At 40.2% G+C, this 25537-nt stretch overlaps 1 protein-coding gene across 15 annotated transcripts in view; it reads left to right on the plus strand.

The window, feature by feature from the left end:
• The window catches only part of kif1b (kinesin family member 1B), a 56848-nt gene that overhangs the window by 19040 nt on the left and 12271 nt on the right, over window positions 1–25537 (plus strand). Inside the window, exons 7-31 of one of the 15 annotated variants that reach the window (XM_031845798.1) lie at window positions 387–498; window positions 980–1057; window positions 1148–1213; window positions 1379–1402; window positions 1746–1821; window positions 2340–2418; window positions 2538–2680; window positions 3361–3402; window positions 5050–5261; window positions 6636–6715; window positions 7197–7272; window positions 9084–9163; window positions 9611–9717; window positions 10083–10166; window positions 10475–10655; window positions 10785–10857; window positions 18591–18699; window positions 18850–18867; window positions 19754–19902; window positions 20863–21041; window positions 21353–21490; window positions 22525–22776; window positions 24507–24625; window positions 24952–25037; window positions 25366–25495. In XM_031845798.1, the coding sequence (XP_031701658.1) occupies window positions 387–498; window positions 980–1057; window positions 1148–1213; window positions 1379–1402; window positions 1746–1821; window positions 2340–2418; window positions 2538–2680; window positions 3361–3402; window positions 5050–5261; window positions 6636–6715; window positions 7197–7272; window positions 9084–9163; window positions 9611–9717; window positions 10083–10166; window positions 10475–10655; window positions 10785–10857; window positions 18591–18699; window positions 18850–18867; window positions 19754–19902; window positions 20863–21041; window positions 21353–21490; window positions 22525–22776; window positions 24507–24625; window positions 24952–25037; window positions 25366–25495 (2693 nt within the window). Of the gene's footprint in view, window positions 1–386; window positions 499–979; window positions 1058–1147; window positions 1214–1378; window positions 1403–1745; window positions 1822–2339; window positions 2419–2537; window positions 2681–3360; window positions 3403–5049; window positions 5262–6635; window positions 6716–7196; window positions 7273–9083; window positions 9164–9610; window positions 9718–10082; window positions 10167–10474; window positions 10656–10784; window positions 10858–13036; window positions 16775–18590; window positions 18700–18849; window positions 18868–19753; window positions 19903–20862; window positions 21042–21352; window positions 21491–22524; window positions 22777–24506; window positions 24626–24951; window positions 25038–25365; window positions 25496–25537 lie in introns of those variants that run through there. The other 14 variants (XM_031845804.1, XM_031845807.1, XM_031845799.1 and 11 more) reach the window with 14 other exon arrangements.

Here is a 25537-nt window from a genome sequence, read left to right on the forward strand (position 1 = left end):
GTGTGTGTGTGTGTGTGTGTGTGTGTGTGTGTGTGTGTGTGTGTGTGGCTCCTGTGGGGAGGAGTGAACCCTGCCTTAATCGTCCTGTGCTCACTCGGAGGGCTTATTTCTGGAACATGGCGTGAAAAGCCCGTATCTCCCCTGTGACTGTCCCTCTGGCTGTGCCTTGTGTAGTTGTGTTTGGTGTATCCACCTCCGCCATACGTCCATAATCCTTGAGACTCACTCTAATAGGGGTAAAACCCAGTGATGATAGCTCCTGTAATAGCCAAGACCATGACTTTAGCATTAATAATACTGAATCATTTAAAGTGATTCAATTGTTCAGAAAAATGCGTTGCATCCGTATTGTTTTTTTAACAATAACCATATGTGCTCACCTGCAGAACTGTGGCCGCCACCAACATGAATGAGACCAGCAGTAGGTCCCATGCTGTTTTCACCATCGTCTTCACACAGAAGAAACATGACAGCGAAACAGATCTCTCCACGGAAAAGGTCAGACGAGACCAGAAAGACAGACATTAACTATTCACACCTAACATGTTTATAACTGACTCTGGTCCCGTGCTGTTGGGACTTCAAGCCCATTTATTAAGTTTGCTCCTTTTTTGATTTCAGCTAAGTGTCTCCTGTGGTCCTCTTTGTCGGTGGTGACCTCCATTTTAGAATTCGACTTTTGGCATTTCCTCTGACTAAGACAAAGGCCACTGTGTTATTCTAAGCACAATGCCTATTGTCTTCAGCTACGCTATCAGATTTTACTGCCTCGCTGCATCCACAAGTTTAAAATGATTTACACTTCAAAAGATATCTATATATTTTAACATTTTTCAAAACATAATGAACTTTGTATTTGGTAGTCAGTGCTGTCATTTTTTTTAGGAATATTCTCATCCTCTCTCAGTTACAATTCTAAAGTAAATTATTCATAAGCTTGATTCATCTAAAATGTATTTTATATTTACTCCCTCTTCAGGTCAGTAAAATTAGCCTGGTAGACTTGGCAGGGAGTGAGCGAGCAGATTCCACTGGAGCTACAGGCACCAGGCTAAAGGTAAGACTCCCATGATCACAGACGGCATTAGCAAACAGTTGATCAGCATTACCTTCATGGCTTTCTAATAATAAAAATCTATGGTTGCAGGAGGGAGCAAACATCAACAAATCTCTCACCACGTTAGGAAAGGTCATCTCTGCCTTGGCTGAAGTGGTGAGTGTTCTCTGTTTTTTTTTCTGTCGTTTTACTGCTTCTCCTCCTTTTCAGCCTTTTTCTCTTACCCTCAAAAACCTGACCCTGTCCTCTCAAGGAATTGGTAGTCTGGCATGCTGTAATGCCTTTCTCTTTTCTCTTCTCTTGTCCCTGTAATGCTTGCAGACACAGGATAACTGTACCAGCAAGGTAAACCCTTTGACGGCTCAATCACTAACCTCTTCATTCCTCCCATGAGGCAGATTTGACAACCTTTTTCCCCCCATGTGCAATGATGAAGCTGTTGCATAGTGTTCCGTCATCACCATTTTATTTTGCGTTTTATCAAGTGCTGTGCTTTTAGGCGTTGTCCTTGCAGTAGAGCAGAAGCTAATCAAATCAGGCCTCTACTCCATTTTACCCGACCTGTCCATGACATATGAGGTGTTTGTCATGGTGCATCATGATATTGTCTTCATGGCCATCCCTAATTTTCATTTTTAAAACAAAAATCTTTATTCCTCCCTGCTCACGTTATGTTTGTTTACCGCAGAGCAAGAAGAAGAAGAAGACGGACTTCATCCCGTACAGAGACTCTGTTCTGACATGGCTGCTGAGGGAGAACCTCGGTATGAACATTAATATCACATGCTAGATATCCTTTACTGGTGGAATTTATGACTGTAACCTGTGTAGCAAGATCCTTATTCCTGGACAGCAGACATGTAACTATCTGTATCCTGTGAGATGAGGTGGGGGTAAAAAAAAAAAAAAAAAAGAGAGAGAGACTGGAGCTAGTGTACATTACTCTCTGCCAATTTAAGAAGAACACTGTCAGCACTGTAATTCAACCTAACTAGACAAACACTTCCATCTCCTTTAGTTCAGTGTATCTTCAATCTTAGCACACATGACACAAGTAGTACTTTGCGGTTTAGTCTAATGAGACTGAAGTTTTGTATTGGTGGAATTACTGTTTCAGCACTAATCTGTCCTATAGTAATGTTTTCTTCCGTGCTGCACACTGCAGTGGAAATCATGTCTAATACCAATCTATCTTGTTTTGGTCTACACACAGTGTGTAAGAAAAAGGCCATTTACACAAATTGTTGCATAATTAACTTCTTTACTGGTCTTTTAATATCAGGTGGAAACTCTAGAACAGCCATGGTAGCTGCCCTCAGTCCTGCAGACATAAACTATGATGAAACTCTCAGCACACTCCGGTAAGGTTTCCATCCAGGACCGAGATGATAATAATAACTTGCAAAATAATTCCGGTTAATTGTTAAATTGTTTTGCATTTAATCCATAATTACATTTATCACTATTACAATTTTTTTAGCTATGCTGACCGAGCTAAGAGCATCAAATGCAATGCTATCATCAATGAGGATCCCAACAATAAGCTGGTGCGTGACCTGAAGGATGAAGTGGCTCGACTGAAGGAGCTTCTCCGTGCCCAGGGTCTGGGAGACATCCTAGACAGTGAGTCTAATGCTATCACAGCAGGCCATATCTGAAGCCACGCAGCTTCTACCTTCTCTCTCAGGGTCTACCACACGCTAGCAACATGTTCTTTGTACTTCACTGTCTCATTTCTTTCAATCCTCCAACTTTGTTTTTATCACTGTGCCTGTATTCATGCCTAGTACATAACTAAAATGACTTTTAAGAACTTTAAAAACCATGATGCTATACTGGTTTATTATGCCTCCTTGCTGAGTATAATGTAGATTTTATAGAATGTATAATATGCACTATAGAACACTACATTCTTAGAATATTTAAGGTTGCATACTGTACAATTTCAAATGATTTAATGAAAATATAAATATTCATATTTGGCTGATTGTGACTGGCAACACAAATGACAGTTAAAAGCTGCATTAAACAATCACACTGTACTCAACAGTAATGGCTAACAGCGAAGTAAATTAGAGAGCTATTGCACCCATAAATAACGTCTAATATCTGAACTACATAATGACTCGTCTGCTTGGATGATGCCTAATGACATGGCACTTAACGAGTCATTACATGCCATTTCTTCTCCTCCTTGTTATGGTTCTTCTCATTCAGCTCACTAAGAAATGTCTGTAACCTTTTCCTCCCGTTCTACTCGTGCTGACCTCTGACCCTTCTCATCTTTTCCTGCTTCCTCTCAGTTGATCCTATGGGAGATGATTGCCCAGGAAGTGGAATCAAATGTGTGTATATGTGTGGTAGTCATGAATTGTCTATCACAATTTGCCCTATTAATAATAGCTACCATTGCTTATACCCCCATTAACTGCATATTTAATCTGCTACCAGCTTTGCATGTAAATGCTAAGAAAAGCAAAGGCGGATAGAAGCAGACTCAGAAATGCCAGGCTTCTGTAGATGTGCTGATCTGGCGTGGGCTAGCATGCCACTAGCTTAGCATGTGTTGTGCTTCAATGATGGGGGTGAGGCAGCTATTCACAGGCTCCAATCCAACTGTATCACAAGTTACTTTTGGAATATCCCTTTTTAGAAACATTACTTTTAGAATAGCTCGTCTGTCTTCCCCACCCCCAAGGCACCCGCACCATTTTATTACCATATCTGTCCTTGATTCACTTTCTCATGCTCCTTTTGTTGACGGTGGTATTTCTGCTTTCTTGCTTTCTGCTTACTAACCATCCGCTGCAGGTGACAGTGCTCAAATCTTTATGGCACTTCTCAGTTCTCAAACTGAGGCTCAGAGCTACAGATGGAAAGGTGCATGATTTTTAATTTCTATGTAGCCGCACCAGAGTGGTACTGTATGTATACAGAGTAGACTAGCTTGATGTGTTACGGTACTTTTTATTAGTAATAGTTAGTTTGCTAGCGTGCTGTATTCTCAGAAATCCCTGATAACTCCTACTTTCCCATTTGCGCTGATAATCTGCGCAAATGTTTTTACCCGAGTTCCTGACCAAAAGCACTTGTATGCGTTTATCCTGCACATTACGTAAAACATTTTGTTACTGTTATCCCACTACGGGCTACATGCTAGTTGAGTAGCTCAGTACGCCTTCCCTATTTTTCTTGAATATGAAAAGCCTCTTTTGCCAGTGTCAGCTGGACACAAATGTCAGCACCTCCCAAATCATTTAAACTCAACTTTTAGTGGCCATCTGTTTTTTTTGTTTTGTAGTTCTTAGAAAGCACAGTCTGTGGTACCACAGAGGTCCTCGAGGCCAGTATGTTGACATGAACTGAGTGACCTTTAGTGGGGCTGCTGTGGCTCCGCTATGGTGGATGTGTGAGTGCACGCTGACTCAAACTACTCAACTGCAGGCTGAACTTACTGGCATGTGTCAGTGACTCTCATCTGTCCTCTCTCTAGATCCTCTTACAGTCTCCCATCCTGTAGTTGATACACTGATGGCAGTTTTCATTAAGTGTGTTCTCATTCAAAACAAAGCCAACAAAGTGGCATCATCCTATTCCTCAAAATTGTACACACTAGAAATTAAGTGCTCGGAGTTAATTGCTGTGCACTGTAATTCTGAAACTTTCTAATAAAATACAAGCTGGAGTTGAAAGTATTTGCTCTGGGCGTTGAAGAGTTGGTGCAAGCAGACTGTATGATGAAAACCACCTGGATGAAAACTGCTTCTCGTTGTCTTAACCCTTTGACGTAAAACGTGTGTCTTACATTGGTCTTCCCTTCCCTTTGTCTTCTCTTTCCCCATCTTTTTCTCTCCTCGATCTCCTCTTATTTGGATCCTCCCTTTTTTGTGTTTTATTCCCCATATCCCATTATTCCCCTGTCCTGGACATATCCCACCTCTCTCTGTGTTGTGCTTTTCTTTCTCTCTCTTTCTCTCCTGCTGTTGGCTCAGACCTCAAAGACATTCAGAACAATAAGCATAGATACTTGATAGCCTCAGAGAACCAACGCCCTGGCCATTTCTCCACAGCCCCTATTGGTTCCCTGACAGCCTCACCCTCCTCTGGCTCGCTGTGTAACCAGGGGGGCCTTCAGTCGGTCACCAGTATCCAGGAGCGCATCATGTCCACCCCTGGAGGAGAGGAGGCTATCGAAAGACTCAAGGTAAAGCTGGCCTGTGTACACTGCAGCAGTCAAATCACACTTATGTCCACCGCTATCTCCCACCCTGCTAAGGCTACTTTCAACTCTTAGTTTTTTGTCCTCAGTAGAGCTAAACGCTGCTCCATGTTGTGCTGTGTGGGGCAACAGGCTGGCTTGTAAATGTTTATGCAAGGCAATGGGCTGAAAGGAGAACTTCCATAATATCTGCATATATCAATATCTCAATCTTCACAACACCAAACATGGAAAACACATTTGTAGTTGTTGATTATTATAAAACAATTATTGTTTAATTTTGTTTTTGTATCTGTCAACAATTTGTTCCCTTCACTGCCTATTACCACAAGTATGTGGCACAGGAGAAGCTTCCCTTGTTTTTGGATATTACAATGATAATATATTTTGATTAACAATTCTTATATCAATTATTGCCACATTGCATAAGAAAATCCCACTTTTATTAAATATTTGAAAAGATGACTCACTAGAGTTAGGGCTGTAGTATTTAGAGTTGTATGCTATAGTAAATATCTGTGAATAGATTGGTGAACTTCATACCAACTTACAATAAAAGCCTCACACTGTAACATTTGTTCAGTAAATTAGAAGTCCATGCGTTAATGTCAAGCCTGCTGTGGTTTAATTTTAGCCCACACATGGGCAGAGCGTGTTTGGAGTAAAGGCTATCGGTCCTCGTGTGGCCACCGAGCGTTGCTTCTCTCACGCTCGCAGTTGACCACAGTAGACCTCTCACTCTGTTGATGAGGGAGCGCAAGCATTGCAACAACCAGCCATGAGGAGCTGCAGTTTCCATGGCAACCACGGTGCCCAGTCGCGTCTGTCATCCAGTGACGTCGAGCACCAACGCAGATGAGGATGAAATTCGACCAAAAATAGATCCGACCTTATTGGCTTTGCGCTTTAGTGAGGCACATAGTATTCCCCTTCTTTGATCCTTAAAGGTGTATGCAGCTATGAAAGTTGACATCAGTGTCCGTATTGCCCAAAGTAACAATTCAGTATGAACTTAAACTAAGATGAGTATATACTGCATTATTAAACCTTTACAGTAGCACATGTCATAAATATTCTCAATACCCAGAAGAACAGCACCAACTGTGAACAACAAGCGTAGCAGCTGTATGGGATTTTTACTTGAGCTTAAAGCAACATTATCAGAGGTAAACTCATAAAGTCATGGTATAGTTTCCATAATATCACAGCAGTATGTTATCTTGCCCCTCTCTGTTTTATGCCTGACTCAAAACTTTCTTTAATGAAAGACAATGTAACCAAGAACGCACATTTGTCGCTAGTATAACAGATGTAATCTCTTTAAAACCAGACTCCTCATACTTTGCCTCTTGTGTTCAGGAATCGGAAAAGATCATTGCCGAGCTCAATGAAACCTGGGAAGAGAAACTGCGAAAGACGGAGGCAATCCGCATGGAGAGGTCTGTACTGGCTCTCCCACCTCTATCTCTCAAGCAGGGAGATGTGTGCCTCCACCCCTCTTTCAATTTGTCTGTGTCCTGTCAGTGCTAGACAACCCCCCCCCCCCCCCCCCCCATAGCTCCGTCTCTGTCTTTTCACCCCACTGTGCTATCTGTCTCACTTCTTTCACCTATCTGTCTCATTTCCTCTGCACTCAATCTGTCTATTTCCCTTCTCTGTTGTCACACTCTGCTGCACAAACACCCTTTTCTTCCCCTTTTTCCACTCATCTGTGGCTGTAGACATCAACCATGTCTGTGCATTGAATCTCACTGGTGCCATTCTCTGCCCGTTGCCATTCCACAGATCACTTACTGTAATGTTGCACACCATCACGTTTCATCCTCTTTACAAAGAAAGTCTTTGTAAGAGATTACGTGCATCATGTGGTCTTTATTGAGTATCATTTTCGAGCCGACAAATGTGTTTCCTTCACTACAGGGAGGCCTTGCTTGCGGAGATGGGTGTGGCAATCCGTGAAGATGGAGGCACTTTGGGGGTCTTCTCTCCCAAAAAGGTAGAAAAGACATGAGACACAAGCACAGACGTTGATGGAGAACGGCTGTGTCAAATTTCCCATGGGTGATGCACAGCCTTCTATCTCACTTCTGTTTCCTACGTTGTATTTTTCCATGAGCACCCTCCCTCTACCGTCACTGGTTTCTCTCGTCTGCTCATCTCATCATTCTGTCTGTCTTTCCACTCTGTTATTTGCTTCTTTCACATACTCAGCTTAGCCATGCAAGCCCATTTGATGAACAGCTCGATTGTTTTCCAACCAAGAAGGTTTGTTAAATTGAATTAGAAAACAAAGTGCCTTTCCTGCACTAGATTAAGTAGTGGTTCTAACATCATAAGTGTGCTTATTTCCATGGTCAGAGTTTCCCCCATGATCACCGCACCAGTTGCACAGATCTGCATTTTGTTTAAATACTGTGCGGAGCAACTACAGTTAATTCTCCCCCTCCATGTTTAACTATAATCTGAGAAATACAGCACAGATAAACACACCCATACCTTCGCACAACCCTGCGGGAAGTTGCCGCGTTGCCAGATTTTGAATGAATCCTGCCGAAGGACATGCTTCATCATGTTCTATATGTGTGTGTTGAAAGAGAGGAGCAGGGGGATCACTGGAGCACATTAAAACACCAAGCAAAGTAACCAACGTTTTCATCCATCAGATACGGACAAATTGTATCTGACAGAGCTAAAGTGGGCCGGTATCAGACTCAGGGAGGCGTGACAAAGCAGCAGTATTTGATGACTTCAACGGGCTGCACACCGTGCACACTGTTATTAACTGGGGGCTACAACCCCACATGGGGCCAAAAGGGTCTTTGCCGATGCCCAGAAATGTCCCGAACACAACAAAATAAGAAGAAATACAGGCAAGGGCAGGGTCTCTCTAGATACAGACACCACCACACACTTCTAGTGGTCATAAGTGATGATTGAGAAGGATTATTTTGTACGAGTCTTCACATTGGGTTTTTTTTTAAGAAAATTCTCCGATAATGTAACTTTTTAAAATAAGGAGTTCATATTTACATTCTATAAATTCAATTGTACACAGACTACTTAAATCAAGGCTTGTCTTTGAATATTACACTTGGCTCTAAGGAGATTATTCAAGCGTTTCCTTTAGCGGTCGGTGCATTCCCCTCACTCTCCTTTCCTCTACACAGTAGACAAAGTGCCGCGTGGCAGCAACATGGAGGCCAGTAGATGTGTTGGTACAGGCTTCTGAGAAGAGGCACGATAGGGATGAAAAGATAACAAATCTCTGTCACAGACTGTTTGGAACTAGCTGTCACTAGATCAGCTGTGATTCCCCTCTTTGAAATTAATCCCTTTTAGGCATGTTTAGATCTCCCTCCTCTGCTGCTAATTGATGTTTTTTTTTAGGTTTTTCTCCTTCACATCCAGTTGTCCTCCATTCATTCTTTTTTTTTCTCCTTTCACTCACTGCCGCTCAATGGGTTAGCATTTTGTTGAGAAGCCTTGCGATCTATATGCTGACTTTAATGGGGTGTTTTCCCCAAAAAAGGTTGGTGGCGTGACGGAGTAGCTGCTAGCATTAGTTGTAGCGATGCTGTGATGTATCAGACTCTAGAGGTTTTAGTGCTGTGTCAATGAAACTATTTCTATCCATGTTCATGTATCACTAATCATCATCAGTGTTTGATTTTATACTATGCCCATTGCCCACTTGATTAAAAGTTCTAGTATTGGGATGTATTTCCGGCACTGCTGGATATTGATTAAAGTAGAAATCCTAGAAGTGCTTTTGCGGTAAACTGTCTACCTCTTATGTTTCATCTGTAGACTCCCCACCTGGTGAACCTGAATGAGGATCCTCTCATGTCAGAGTGTCTGCTCTACTACATCAAAGACGGAATTACAAGGTAACCAAAACCTGAATGACGACACTGAAATGCTGCAGAGGATATAGAAAGGTTTTTGAATTTCTTCCATACAGTATCTCACTAGTATCTGAACTACTACTCTGAAAGTTGTTCTTGCTTAACATCAAAAGAGGGAAAATGAAATTCAGAATCAGGGCAAACTGGCTTTAAAGCACAAAAGGTTTTGCTGTCTAAAGTTACTTTCCTTTTGGCCCCCTCTGTAGAATATTCATGTTGAGTGTTTTGTTACAATCGCGCCTCTGAGAAACAATAATAGATGACAGAATCACAGACGAAGGAATGTATAGTGCTTTAGAAGTGGTGTCTTCCAAAAGTATGGTTTTAAAGGTTCCATTTAACGTCTGCCTCTGACTTTTTGACAAAATGGCCACCAATACAACGAGAGGGCAGTGTTCACTCTCTCAAAATGGCCTCTGACTATTTCAGGGTGGGTCAGGCTGATGCTGAGAGACGACAGGACATTGTTTTAAGTGGTGCTCACATCAAGGAAGAGCACTGCATCTTCCGCAGCGAGAGGAATGCCAATGGAAATGGTGAGGCACCCAAATTATGAGTTTGCCTTGGCTTATGTGTATTGAGTATCTGGATTGTTTTGAATTAAGCAGCGTTGATAGCATAGTTGGTAGAACCTTTCCTGCTCTGATTTAAAGAAAAATACATGTAACTCCTAATTACCTGCAAAGAAAAAATGAAAAGCAACCCCAGGCTTTGTGAATGTGACAATAGATGACATTGCTGCATAAATATACACTAATGGAAACATAATGCCCTAAATGTCAGCAATCGCTTCAAACTCTGCATTAAATATTTATCCTTTACCATTTGAAAATGAATGTTGATGAGCTTCTGAGACTCAGAATGTGTCACTGATGATTTGGTTGATGTGTTTTTGGTGAAGTTGTCGTCATGCTGGTGCCCTGCGAGGGATCAGAAACCTACGTCAACGGCAAACGTGTTGAGGATTCCATCCAGCTTCGTTCAGGTGTGCATCTCGTATTTGCAAATAAAGTTGATACTTGTATTATCTCTGAAGGCCGTCATGAGATGACTGATTTCCTAATAACTACAGATAATTGAAGGCATGTAATGGTGTTTTCCTGGGGCTTCATAAATCATAGTTGTACAATGTGGCTCTTGACACCGCTTGTGATGCTCTAGCTTAAATACAAAAAGCATAATGAAAAGAAAAGTTGGATCTCTGACATTTACACTGTTCTATCGGCACAGAAGGGACAATGTCTTTGGTAATTTCATGCTCTCCATGCTTATTTCTAACCCATCGTCTTTCAGGTAACCGCATCATTATGGGAAAGAACCACGTGTTCCGGTTCAACCATCCAGAACAGGCCCGAGCTGAAAGAGAGAAAACGCCAACTGCTGAAACCCCCATAGAGCCGGTGGATTGGACCTTTGCGCAGAGAGAGCTTCTGGAGAAGCAGGGCATCGACATGAAGCAGGAGATGGAGAAAAGGTACGCAATCCATCCCGTTTGCTGTATTCAAACGAACTTCTAATAGTGACTGATTTGTTTATGGATTGCACAGTACATCACGAATTGTGGAATGTATTTCACAATACATTTTGCTCATTTATTATGTAGGCTCACTGAGATGGAAATCTTGTACAAGAAGGAGAAGGAGGAAGCAGACCAACTTCTGGAGCAACAGCGACTGGTGAGTCCAAATAAGCTGGATATTAATCAAACCCACTTTTTGATTTTTATGAATTGTTTTGTGTAATCAACATGTTAGACGTTGTAGACAAGTTAGAAGTAAACTGCAGAGTGGGTTTAATAGATATTAAGCCGTACTTCATTTCATGCCTTTTGTTAAGCTATAATTAAAAGCAGCTTCTTGAGTGATTCAGCTAATTTGTTATATTTTATGTGTGACTTTGATTGAAATGTCATGAGTGGAATTCAAAGTTAAAGCATGGTTCTTATATGGTTAAGTACAATTGGAAAGCTAGTTTTTGGATATTAGTTTCACTCGGTCCATTTGAGTCTGACTAGTACTAATTCTCACTCTGAGCTCTCACACTTTTGAGGTGTGTGTGTGTGTGTGTGTGTGTGTGTGTGTGTGTGTGTGTGTGTGAGAATCACACTTTTCCTAGCGCATGTCTGTTCTTCTTGCATGGAAGGTTTTCTGGTTTGAGACAAATGAGCTTTTACTTGCCTTCCTCTTGGGTTTAACTGATTTTTCTGTAGCAATTTGATTAATTGAGAATTAGATTGTAAAGCTTTTCCCCTTTCCAAATCCCTGTATTCACTTTTCTTCTGTAGTTTACCTGAATCTTGCAAAACAGCAATTTACAGCTAAAGTTGATTTGATACCAAGATCCAAAGTGATTTTAAATTGATTGAATATTGTTCAGTAACACTTTGAAACACATTGCCTTGTTTTATATAAAGTCGTGCTGCTTTTGCATGGTTCATGTTAATAGCATGTTTTCTTAACTCATTCAGTACTGGTTCTGAAATAAGTTGCAGTGTTTGCTGGTCAGCTTTGAAGTGGCTGTTGATTTGCTTGGATTACATTTCTACTCTAGTTTTCTTGCTCTGTTTTTATCCTGAGTTTCATCTCTTCAATGCAGTTGCTGACATGTACAATGCATTGTGATAACAACAATTCCTGCTGTAGTTCTTTGACAGATAGTGACAATGTGGTTTCTCATTGACTTCTTTGGCTACCTCATTTGCTAGCCTTTGCGGTGTCTGTGTAGAACACTGAGAGCACGACTCAACAACAGCGTTATCACTGCTTAAAGTTGAATCATTGAATCTCTGACCTCTTCCATGCTCTGCTGGTTTTATGTGCAGAGTTAGAGGCATTAGGGGTTCAGACTCCCAGCAACATAATATGTCCAATTCTAGCCATAGATACAGTATCATACACGAGACCTGACTATCTGTACCACGTGGTTGTGATCTGTAATGTACTTTGTCTACAAAAATGAGAAACTGCATTCTTTTTCCAACTAACACCTTTCTTGTAGTGGATTAACACTTACCCTCACTCCTGCCTCTCTCTCTCTCTCTCTCTCTACTGGCTTTCTGATCAACTGCAAGAACACACTTCTAACTCACTGCTAATACTACAGCCACTGAAACCTTCTGGACTAAAGAGAGAAAGTTCCAAAATGCATCTACATGCATGCCACTGTAGCATGTTTGGAATCCAGCTTTCAAATCACAAAATTTTCAATTAAGAAGAGGAATATTACAAAACAATACGAAGTGCTCCAATCAGCAACTATCCTGTATTAATATTTCTTTTCTAATCATTCTAGACATGCTTTACTTTATCTATATAAATGTGCAACATTGGGAACAATATTGTTGAAGTCCCTATTTCTGAGATGTAGAAAGCCTACTTTTGACAACAAGGAATGTTTTAATTCATTTATTCGTATCCATATCACAATTTCACTAGAAAAAACATGACGATGAAAAAAATGACAAGCAAGAAAGTCAATGAAAGCCACTGTTTGTTGGATTTTATTTTACTATCTTTATTTTGAGCATAATTCTGGATGGATGGATTCTGCACGTTGCCATACATCTTATGATGTATGCACATAAATTAGACATTATGACAGTGCAATAGTCATTTTTGGTAAATATCCCATAATCCTTTAAATTCTGAACCTAAATTCTGTCCAAGCTGATGTTTTATGTTCTGATACAACCTCAACTTTCCTCATAGTTGAAGTTCCCATGTTGCATATTCATAACTTTTTTCATTCTTTTAAAAAAGAAAAAAAAATCCTTTCATCTTCTCTTTGATTTCCCATTTTAATTTCTCCTTTTTTTTTGGGAACCCTTTGGTTTGTTTCCTGTGTTGTTTTCTCAAGGATGGAGACTCTGATAGTGGGGATGACTCAGATAAGAGGTCTTGTGAAGAGAGCTGGAGACTGATCACTTCCTTGAGGGAAAAGCTGCCACCCAGCAAGCTACAAACCATAGTGAGAAAGTGTGGATTACCCAGCAGTGGGAAGATAAGAGAGCAAGTTAAAATGTACCAGGTCCCTCAGCGGCGTCGCATCACCAAGGACTCCAAGTGGGTGACCATCTCCGACCTCAAAATCCAGGCTGTCAAAGAAATTTGTTATGAAGTAGCGCTCAATGACTTCCGCCAAACACGGCAGGAAATTGAGGCACTGGCCATCGTGAAGATGAAGGAGCTTTGCGCTAGCTATAGCAAGAAGGACCCCAACGAGCGGGACTCGTGGAGGGCAGTGGCTCGGGATGTTTGGGACACTGTAGGCGTTGGTGATGAGCGCATTGAGGATGTCATTACCAATGGGGCTCGACCAGGAGTGGTTGTTATGGATGACCTGAAGGTGCACATTGATAAACTTGAGGACATCTTGCACGAGGTGAAGAAACAAAACAATATGAAAGACGAGGAGATCCGTGCTCTCAGGAACAAGATGGTCAAAATGGAAAAGGTCCTTCCGCTCATCACCCCGGAGATCCAAGAAAAGCCTCATGTAGGCACTTCCACTTATGCTGCCACAACTCCAGGCCCTCGAGAAGCAAAACCTCCTATGCCTGAAAAGCCTGATGGAGATGATGTCAATGCACAAATAGGCCAAAGTACAGGCGATGACTCAACCCTAAAGCGAGGCCACATACGCTGGATGCGTCAAGAGCAGTTGCGCCTCAAGAACCTTCAGCAACAAGAGATCTCCAAGCAGCTCCGCCGGCAAACTGGACCACACCGCTTTATACCCCCAGAAGATCGCAAGCTACGCTTCCCCTTCAAAAGCAACCCTCAGCACCGCAATTCATGGAGCCCTGGTACTCATATCATAATAACAGATCAGCAGGTCGTTGAGCTAAAGGTGCCCAAAGAAGCTGTAGAGGAAGAAGAGGGAGAAAGCCAGGCTGGAGATGGACTGCAGTCTAGAGAAATGATGGCTGCTTCACTGATCCAAGTCACTCCCCCATTGCCAAGCCCATCAGTCCAGTACAGGAGCAAAGACTTGGAGCAAGGTTTAAGCCAGGGTCACAGACACCACTATAGGAACAACCAGAACCAGCAGCCCCATGAACGAAGCCGCAGCAACTCTTTTAATCACCGCCAGCGGCCCTCTGGCTCCATGGAGTCACTGCAGCAGTCTGAAAGCAACAGGAGGCACACGCAAGCTTTCTACCAGCCCCGCCACCACCAGAGCCAGCCAGCACATCCCCAGCAACACCATCACCATCAGCCTTTCCATCATGATAGCATGGTGTATACAGATGGCAGATTCAATGGCTACCAGCAGTACCATCACACTGACCACGCTAACTATCCAATCAGCTTTCAGGCACCTCCGCGAATGCGCAGGCAAATGTCTGCTCCCAATCTAAAAGCCAGCAGAGAGACGGCAGTCTGAGTGGGAACTTGTGGAAACAGGAACTAGTTTGATACACTTTTGGTAGGCAAACTCATTACAGATCACAACAGCTCAGAATCATGTGACTCAAACAGCTCAATCCGATTGTGACTTTTGCACTTGATCAGTGGGTTATTGGTTGATCCAAAAGTATTGTATGTATTATAAGAAGACATTTTATCATTATTATAATATATGCCATTTTATCAGTTTTTGCTACATTGTGTGCGCTGTCATCATTAGCATTGGGAGAGCTGTCGCAAGGAATTGAAGCCAACAGATAATAAAGGGACTTTTTGGGGGGGTGGGTTGTTTTGTTCTGAAGAGACACGTCATGCCCACTCTGCTCATTTTTCAGCATGTGTGACAATTCATCAATCATGCTTTTATTTGCCAAAATTATCTTCATGGTTAAATTTCTGAGTTTACATCTTTGTCATTTTCGTCTTGATTTGTCATGAATGCTTTAGCCACTACAGTACAAACACACTAAAGTGCTTATTTTCATCAAGACTTTTGTTGATATTTTTGCCCAAATTAGGAACCTAGACCCTATGTCTGTCTTTCTTTCTTTCTATTTAACATGAAACTGAATCTGTTTTCTTTGCAGTTATACATTTTGTGTTGTACCTCTTAAAACATGTTCTTTTATCAATCACTATTGGCCTAGATCTGGAATCAAAACGCCAGTATGTTTGACATTTTGAAATTGATTATGGAATAAGTTGATGCACTAGTCAATTACATGACTGCCTTTTTTAATAGACTGAAATAGTGGTTTAAAGAAAGTGGTAACTACATTAATCCTGTTGTGCATTTAAAATTCAATAATTCCTTTCCCCTCTTTTTAATTAAACACTCGTGCGAAACTGGCAACCTTCATAACTTGCTTAACCAAATAAACTTTTTAGTAATAACATTTATTCAAATTCTTAGTAGGCCACTTTATTGCTTTTTATTTATTTTTTCATTTCAAATATATAACTGTCACATAATTGTATTTCAGTACTTTGCACTTCCTCAAGTCATTGATAATTAGTTAGTGAAGACACTAATTTTAATTTTTTTTTTAAGTTAATTAATAATGCTATCCTCTCTCAGAATCCTGGAGTTGACTAAATACACTATCAAATGTAAGAACCACTATGCAGAAATGATAGAACAACGAAAATCATTTTCTGTCTTGCTGTATAAACCACACACTACAAACTGATCTCTGATTCCCGTGTCATGCGGTCTTCACTGAGTAAAGCACAGAGTTCTCCGTGTTACGATTGGATGCCCTACAGAGTGTTGTCATGGCTCCATCAGATGCGCCTTAAAAAATGTTGGAGGGAGGACAGAGACTTGAAGCGTTTGCATAATGTTGTTTGAGAAAACTATCCATTTTAGATTTTTTTTAAGGCTGCCTTGTTTTTGCTGCATCAAATGCCACATACTCAAGAAACCCTGATGGATCTATCGGAATGATGGTCTATGAAATCAGTTGTTTGCTTCTATGCTATAGCTGATGCGTATTTGAATTAGCAGCAAGTCTGCCTGTCAATCTGTCTTTTCCTTTATGCATTTTATAGCTTTAAAATAACCCATTAATGTTCCAGATGGCCTTTAAATCCTTCTAGAGGAACAGTGGCACTTGGCAGCATGAAAGACTATTGCGGACTGTACAAATGTTCAGCTTTTTCTGTGTTTCTGTGTTTTATACTAATACTTTTGACAGTATATATTCTGCCGTACTATGCTGTAACAAAAACCAAATGATATAATGACATATGCAAGTCCAGTTCTCCATCTTACGCCTCATGTCTTTGACTATCTTTGCATGCGATAGCCTACATTTCTTCATCCCTCATAAATGCTCCATTAAAGAATGTTATTTAAAGTATGCACTGGTGCTGGTGGCGACCAGGTAAGCTGGAAAGTATACAACATCAAATGGACAGTGTACAGTGTACTGTTCTCATGAAATATACATATATGTCTGTGTTAGGGCGCAACTCAGAATGTCTGAGTGTTGTACATCTGGTTTTTTTTTTTTTGAACCTGCAATATCAAGTGCCTCATTGTGGCTGTGTACCAAGTTGTGTTACTCCTTAATCAAGCACTTTGTGCAAACATACAGTGCATAGGTGAACAAGACAAGGATATACTGAATCCCTGTGTAGGATTTTCAAAATATGACTGAAATAAAATGACCTGCTCCAAGTACACCTATTTGTTACATATGGTTGGTATCTGTTTTTCACTGCCAAATAACCAGTTTAGGGACAGAATCAGATCTCTGTATGTGAGCACTACACAGGAGTGTCCTTAATATAAGTGTAAATTAATTAGTGCTGGGCAACGATTAAAATATTTAATCGCATGGATTTTTTGCGATTAATCGCATTGTTATGGCAAAGTTCAATAATGAATTCAAAAGTAGTGTATTGCGCACTTTTATTTTTAAAGTACTGCTATATGAACAAAAGGGCAATAACATTTGGTTCACGAGATGCAGGTAGCATGTTTTATACTTAATGTGAATGTAATTCATACTTTGTTGGCATCTTATTCTGAAAACCGGATGTTCGTCTGAAGAAACCGGATGTTGTCTCATGTTAATCTTTCCACTAACTTTCAAAGTCCTTCGCTCGCTCCCGATCTGTGCCGTTTAAATTGCGTTTACCTTGAATTTCAGCATATAGGTGCACTACAATTACTGACTATAGGATGTTTGCTGGCTTTTATCCCACTGTTCTTGTCATCCTCTTGTTGTTATGTATATGTATTGTCTCTTGTCTTTCAATTAACAAAATAATTATAATAAATTAAAAGAATGCGTTAACACGCGATAAAATAATTGTCGGCGTTAATTAATGAATGCGTTGACTCAAAATTAACGAGTTAACTTGCCCAGCACTAAAATTAATATAGCTACAGTTTTAAATTGTGATTTCTAAAACATTCAATTTAAAGCTATCCATCTACAGATTTGTACCCATATGCAAAAAGCCTTATTAGCCATTTCTTATTACTGTTATTTAATACTGCATCATGACAATGTCACACTTATACCTGCAACATGGGATGGTGATGAAAGTTGGATTAGTTGGCATTTGCTTCATTCCATTATCAAGATTTTAGGCATTGCAATTAACCTTTGCCATCCTTCAACTTGTTTGTGAATTTGAATTTTTAGGTTTTGAAACTGCTTCATTCACATGGTGCATTATGGTACACACTGTTACAGTAGTACATTCAGTAAAAAATTGCTTCCTGGATTTCCAATTGTTTTTAAATGGAGAGAATTCAGCTTTCAGCTTGTTGGCAGGATTTCAGCAGGGAGGAGGTTAATGACAAATGAAAAGGCTGCATTGTCTTCCCAGAAGACACTGAACAAACGGGATGAGGTCACCGGGACCACAGCCTGTCCTGCTCTGATGATGATGGCGCCCCTCATTGGATTACAGTTGACTCGGCCTCTACCAGCAGCACCTATCCTCTTCCATCCATTCCAGCTTTTTCCAACATATTTCATTGTGTCATTAAGTTATATTTCCAGAACCTTTTATACAAATTTTAGAAGAAAGTGTTTTCAAAAGGTGAAAGTTTTTCATTCATTGCATTGGCTCAAGAATTGGGCTACCCAATTCATTTTTGTTGAAAGTAGAAATTACAATAGTTTCTTGTAATAGTTTGCCTTTTTTGACCAAAACAATTACATTTTTTTTCAGATTTTTAGTTATGTTTTATGTATATTATTACACGTATTTAGGAAATTTTGAACCCATCTTCATGTCTCTTTGTTTATACATCCAGCTGCATGTGTATATATCCATGTGTCATTTGGACCAGTAACCAAAGGGTTCAGTACCCTTCTTTAATGTATAAATAAAACTGGTAGTATTGACTGTCAAAGTGAAGACTATTCAGTTATTCTCACATAATAGTGTGTATTTTGGCTAGCTAAGTTCACCGGTTGTTGCGGCTGATGGAGAATTGTCCATGTTCTCTTCCTTCGTCCCTGTGTGTTGGTGTCCAGGTGTACGAGAGCAAATTGCAGGAACTTCAGAAACAGGTGGAGACTATTTCTCTGGTCGCTGAGACACCTGATGAAGAAGAGTTGGAGGAGGATGAGGAGGAAGAGGAAGGTGTGTACTGCAAATCTTCTGTCCTGCAGATATTTATCTACTTCATGTCTTTAAGCCCAATACATATAGTTTATATATATCTATATTTAATATATACAATTATATAATCTAATAATGCACTGAATTTTTTTCTTCCACACTCCTATCCAGAGCCTAAACTTCTGGGATGTGCGTATAGTATTTCTTGTTTTATAGAAGAATGTAATATCAACTTCATTAAAATGTGTTAATATTACCATACTAATTACTCATTCAATGTATTAAGTGAAACTAGTCCATAAGTATCCTCTAAAATAAAACGTACTACTAATGATAAAACAGTTTACTTTTACTCTAAAGGACCATACTTATAGTTTTTCATGTTTTAGAAGAAGGGCAAATGTACTTTTTTTTTTTTTTCTGTCTCTGACTTGATTGATGATAAAGTCCGAATTTACTCCTATGTCGTTAAACATTATTGATTTCACCCAACCTTTAAAAGCATCAAAATTATTAATTTAGACTTTATGATTTTAGAGTTATCTCATCCATCAAGGTGATGTGTTTAGTCAAGATAAAACTATTCACTGGAATACAGTTGTTAATCCAGCTGAGAGCAATAGCGGGTTCTAATCCTGTGTTTTGAATTTTGGTGATGGGGTAAACTTTTCTTTGCATTTGGTTGACTGACTGTGGCTTATACAAGAAACAACACAATGTCCCCTCCCCGTTTGTCTTCTGGGTTTTATTTTCCTAAAGCAGTGCTTGTGAATTTAATGCTTTTGTGCAGCTGACTGTAAATTCTGATCTTGGAGGTCCCTGAACACATCATAAAAATATTTTCAGCACAGGCACTGCTTGCAAGAAATATTGACTCAAAATACGCCATATTCCACATGATGGATTACCTATAATTACAGGCATTAATGTAAAGTGTGTTTGTAGTTTGACAAAATAAGTAAAACCACTGGTATGGTCCTTTTTGGTTATATTGGTCCCTTTTTGGTTATATGTGCATTAACTGTGTGTGTTTATGTGCATGTTAACATCACCCGTGTCTCCTCTTTCCCTGCAGTGCCGTGGACTCAGCACGAGTTTGACTTGGCTCAGTGGGCTTTCAGGAAGTGGAGGTACCATCAGTTCACCTCCCTCCGTGACCAGCTGTGGGGGAACGCCGTCTACCTGAAGGAGGCCAACGCCATTAGTGTAGAGCTAAAGAAGAAAGTAAGCAAAAATTATCTTAGTGTATTGTAGTTTAAAATTGGTTAAAGGTGGGTTTCCAGCTTAGAGACTAAAGAAAACATTATGAGCTTCTGAAGCACAAAACAGAAGAGACCTTAGTTTACTGAAATGCCTAAAAAACAAAATATTAAAATGTGAAAAAAAACATTGGTGACCAGGGGAGGGGGGAATGAATACAACTTTTGTGTACAGGATGATGTAAAATAGTGATCCTAAATGTGGTCTTGTACTCGCCTGGCAGACACATTTACAGAAGCGAATCACCCTCATAGCCATTGAACATCAAGGTTCTGAGATGTTCAGCTGTGAAGCTACATGAAGGCGTGATTATGTCGTGCTAGTGATTTATTTATCTGGTCACTCATTTTAAAACACAATATGTGTTTGTGCAGAAGGCACTCCTTCATATCTCCCAGAGCGGGGTGTTGACCCATTGTCACTTAGAGAAATTGGATTTGTTGTGAATCAAAAGCTGGTCTGCGATAGTCCACCTTCTCCACTAGTAGACCAGTGTGATTTATCTTTTCGTCTCGGTGCGCAACATGATTTTCAGAGGATTGTTTTTTGTTTTTTTTATCCTTGGGCTTCCGTCTATAATTTATATCCAGTGCTGTTAATTGGTTTAGCATTTTAAAGGATTGAGGATGATTGAGAGTGAGCATTTTGCCCCCAGAGGATGTTGGGAAAAGAGAGCCCACAAAATGGAGGGAATTATGAATATGTTGATCTTTCAACCTTAGTATGTCTGCTGTTAGTTAAAACCATGCCAGGAAGACTCTTGAGTCTTGTAATTGACAAACAAACTTGAATAAAGGTTCAGAGCTTTAGGTCACGAAGCTTCAAGTCAGAATGGATTCTTCTGCCCTTTTTGACTTGGCTTGATGTTTTTTTTTATACTCTTTGTTTATTCTTCCCTTTCCAACCACCTCTCCCATTCTTCAGGTCCAGTTCCAGTTTGTCTTGCTGACAGACACTCAGTACTCTCCAGTACCCCCTGAGCTCTTGTCCCCAGAGTCAGAGAAAGAGCGTGACTCCAGGCCTTTCCCCCGCACCGTGGTGGCCGTAGAAGTTCAGGACCTGAAGAATGGAGCCACGCACTACTGGTCCCTCGATAAACTCAAGTAATGCCATCTTCATACCAAAATCCAGTCCTGGTTTTAGTCAGATGCGTTTAATATTTAAATACATAGCCAGTGAAAGTGCAGCATGTCATCTATTATGCACGTTTTCAGAAATCATCAGTCACTACAGTCTGTTGTGACATCATTTCTCATGCCTTCAGTACCAGAAACAATTGTACAAAAAGTACAATGAATTGAATGAATGAGCCGGACATATCTACATCTCCTCCCTCCATCCATTAGGTGTGCCGTGTATTCTCTTTCTGCCTCTCATTAATGTTAAGTGCACTGTACTTTGTTGTCATTTGCAGACAGAGGCTGGAACAGATGAGAGAGATGTATGACCGTGCTGGAGAAATGGCCTCCGCAAACCAGGAGGACGGCGATGGCACTATGACCGGAAATGACCCCTTCTATGATCGCTTTCATTGGTTTAAACTTGTGGGGAGGTACGTAACGCAATTACAGAAAAAGTACAGACGATGCTGCATAACGTTACTGTAGTTTGCCACCAAACATCCTGTTTGAATACTATTTGTTGTGCTGCTTGTTTCTAAAACGTTTTGTTTTTGAAGCTTTATTTGAAACGGGTTCATGCATTTCCTTCCGTTCCATTTTTCATTTTCATGGTCAGATTATGTTTGACGGATTTAGAGTCATGTGTATCAGTGGTATCGCATGTTTTGGAATCATTTATGTTTGGTTTTATTTTGTTGCTCATCTTTCACTGTATATTTTGTTATGTTTATAATTTGATGTTACATTTGTGACTGTATTTGGTGTTCTTAATTTCATGTCACTTATACTCAGTATTTCTTTGTGTATTTGTTCATTTTATTCGACATGTTGTTTTGTTTGTTTTTTTAATCATAAATTGTGTCATTTTCATGTATCTGTTATTTTGCGGTGTCTGTTGCCATTCTCATGTTGATATCCCTTCCAGTCCAAAAGCTTGTGAACAACATAGTGAATTTAGATAAAGTGGAAATTTGTAGCATTTTGTATTTGATCCTCTTGTGCCGGCATACATTAGAAGATTTATATGTAAATCCTTTTAAAGTGGCATTTCATTTTAGTTTCTATAAATTGCTGCAACACCTTGCAGCTTATTGTAATACCAGCTCTTTATTAAATGAATCATTCTGTTGCATTTGCAGAAGCTTAAAAAAAAATACAATTCTCAATTTTATTTGGTTTAGCTGACTCAAATAACCACGAGGTAGAAGAAAGTAAGCGTGTGCCATCTTTACGAATCAATGTATGGCTACTGTTGGTGTTTGATTACTTTGCAACTCAAATGTTACAAAAAATGTTCATATTTTATTTGTTGTAGGAAACTACCAAACAACATGCCATTTGTGAGAAAACAATGTCAAAGTGAAATATCACATCTTCAACTTGAAGTCTCTTTAACTCTTCTATTACTCCATTGTTACCTTTCCTTGGTTTCTTGCCACTGTTCCCAAACTACCAACCCGCTCAGCGCTCCCATCTTCCACGGTTGTGTTAATGAGCACCTGGTTGACCGCACTCCCTCGCCGACCTTCTCCACCACTGACTCCGAGATCACAGAGCTGGCGGACGAGCGACAGAGCGAGATGTCCGACTTGATTGATGATGAGGCTTTTGTGGATGACACCAGCTCAGACGCCGGCACCGAAGAGGGCTCCGACATCTTCAGTGACGGCCAGGATCCCTTCTATGACCGCTCCCCCTGGTTTATCCTGGTGGGAAGGTTGGTGACTGTGCAGTTGGCATTACCGCATCCTCCACACACAGGCTGGAACAGGAGATTGGGCGGATGATGGCTTGGTTTAGGGTTTATTTTTAAATACACAATTAATGAGTGCAGGTTAGAAAACACTTCCTGTAAAAAGTATGAAAGAAAACTCATGTAAATGGATGAATTAATTCAGTGCAGTGAATGTCTATGGAGATGTTAAAATAGATGGACAGACTAATGTTGCACCCAATAGGTGTTCAGTAGACATTTAAGTATGTAAGATATACAATATCATTTTACATATTATCTTGGTAGCTGGCAATTCAGAGTCTTAAGAAATGTGAGCAAATACTCGAAGCACATCCCTTATTAATGATCAGTAAAGCCCTCCTTGGTGAAAGAATATTTTCAGAATCAGATCATGTATTCATAGTGGCTTTGCAGAGATAAATTGGACCATTTTTGAATTTAATATGATTAGTCATGCTTCTGTGCTCACAGGCCTGCTTTGTATGAGTTACTTTTAATTCAGACTGTTTCCAAAAATTGAAAAGCCACCATCCTTTTTTTTCCCTCCACCTCCTACCAGCGTGATGTCTCATCCCCCGCCACCATCACAGTGCTGACTGTATTAACTCCCATCTTTGTGTGAACTCCATGTATTTGCTGTGTCTAAGTTGATTAGCTGTCATTTTATTTTATTGTTAAATCCGTAAAACCTTTTTATTTTTGTTTTTTTTATTTTATTTATTACATTGCATAAACATTTGTTTGTATAACCTTGTTTGTTTTAACATTGCTTTTGGAAATTATGGTAGATAATATTAACTCACTGGTAGTTAGTTGACAGTCACATAATGATGCTTTATTAGTGTTTGTTTTAATTGCCATTGTCAAGACACAATAATATGCTGCAGTAGCATTTGAAATCACAGCACACGTTGTACCAATGCTGTTGCATCAGCGCCGTAAACGTCATCGCTGAGTAATAGACGGCGTGTGCCAATCTTAGATAAATGCCGGCTGCAAGCCGACCAGACTCCGCAACAGCCGTAGCTCAGCCACCTCGTCACTGTGACTTCAGAGATTCTACAGATTGATCTCTTTACTCCGCCTTAGCCTTGAGTCTCTTAGAAGAGGGAGAGGGGCAAGGAGGGGCAAAACAAATCAAGCCCTTCAGAACAAAGTGTCAGTAAGTGTGTGAGTAAGAGACCAACATGCACATAATACGACACAATAAACCACTTTTTTTACAGCCTTTACTGCTGAACCCCAGGTGATCTGTCATCACCCCGTTGTGCAGGTTAAAAAATAAAGTGGATGGTTGAAACTGCTTCTGATTTCAGTGCTCTGGAGCAGTTATGATTTATGTTAAATTTTTTCTTCTTTGTTCTGTTTTGGCCCTTTCCTTAACATAATTGTCACTAATGTTTTACTGCATGATATAGTAGTCATTAATATATGCTATTGTATGCTGGATAATGTAGAGCTATCAGAAAATAGTCTCTCTGTGACAACTCGGATATCTTTGAATAAGTAGATATCTAATTGATATATGTATATATATATATATGTGTGTGTGTGTGTGTGTGTGTGTGTGTGTGTGTGTGTGTGTGTGTGTGTGTGTGTGTGTGTATATATATATGCACACAGATTATAAAGTTCTCTGGATCCAAAGACGGCTGTTGTTTCACGCTGCACCAGAATCGGGTTTTCATGTCTCTCATCCCCTCTACTCTCAGAGCGTTCGTGTACCTGAGCAACCTGCTGTACCCTGTGCCACTGGTGCACCGCGTTGCCATAGTAACGGAGAAGGGCGAGGTGCGTGGTTTCCTGCGTGTGGGGGTCCAGGCTATAGCCGGTGAGTAATTAATGAGATTAATGAGGCTATTCCTCATGCGCAGGCTACATCCTGCTCATCAGTCATTTGATATTGTCTTGTGAAGCAGACTAGTTTATTTTTTAAATATTTAAATCCCAAAATATATTTAATCCAAATCAAATAGCTAGATAAATAGTTCCAAATTTTATTTAGATTTCATTGTAGAACATTTTGAAGAGCCACAGATCTGGTGGCGGAGAGAGGGTCCCCTTGGATTCTCTGTGTTCCTTTTGTTGTGCTTTGGCAGCTGAAGTCGGCTGTGCCTGAGATGGATCCTGATAAAAGTATGGTTTGTCTCTTTGTAGCTGATGAGGAGGCCCCAGACTACGGGTCAGGAGTGAGACAGTCAGGAACCGCCAAGATCTCCTTTGATGATGAGTATTTCAAAAAGGTAAGCCCAGAGTCGCATGAAAGTAGTTTTTAACTTGAAGACGCACTTTTTTTTTTTTTTTTCTCTGTGTGACGGAGTTGGTGTATAATATTGGGTTAAAACGAGGAAGTTGTTTTTCTTTGGAGTTTTATACTGTTTATTCTATTTATTAAAAACAAATCTACATAAGAAATGGCAAATTGTCAGCCTTAATCCTTAATTCATCCAATGTGGCGCAATAATATATAAATGCATTTACAGGGGGAGATTAGTTTATTCCTTTTTCTCGCTGACCGCTACATACTAATGTATTCCTACTTTTGCATCTATCTCCTTTTCAACCAATCAGAATGACTTTTCTTCCACGGTTATGACCCACTCCGGCTTGTCCATGGAAGAGCTGCGCATTGTGGAGGGTCAGGGCCAGAGTTCAGAGGTCACCACACCCTCGGAGGAGCTCAACAGAATCAATGACATGGGTACGACCGCCAGACCTTCACCTCTCCGCTCGTAAATTTCGA

The sequence above is a fragment of the Anarrhichthys ocellatus genome, unplaced genomic scaffold (assembly GCF_004355925.1).
Source record: "Anarrhichthys ocellatus isolate YVR2014 unplaced genomic scaffold, GSC_Weel_1.0 scaffold5, whole genome shotgun sequence".
Lineage (NCBI taxonomy): Eukaryota > Metazoa > Chordata > Actinopteri > Perciformes > Anarhichadidae > Anarrhichthys > Anarrhichthys ocellatus.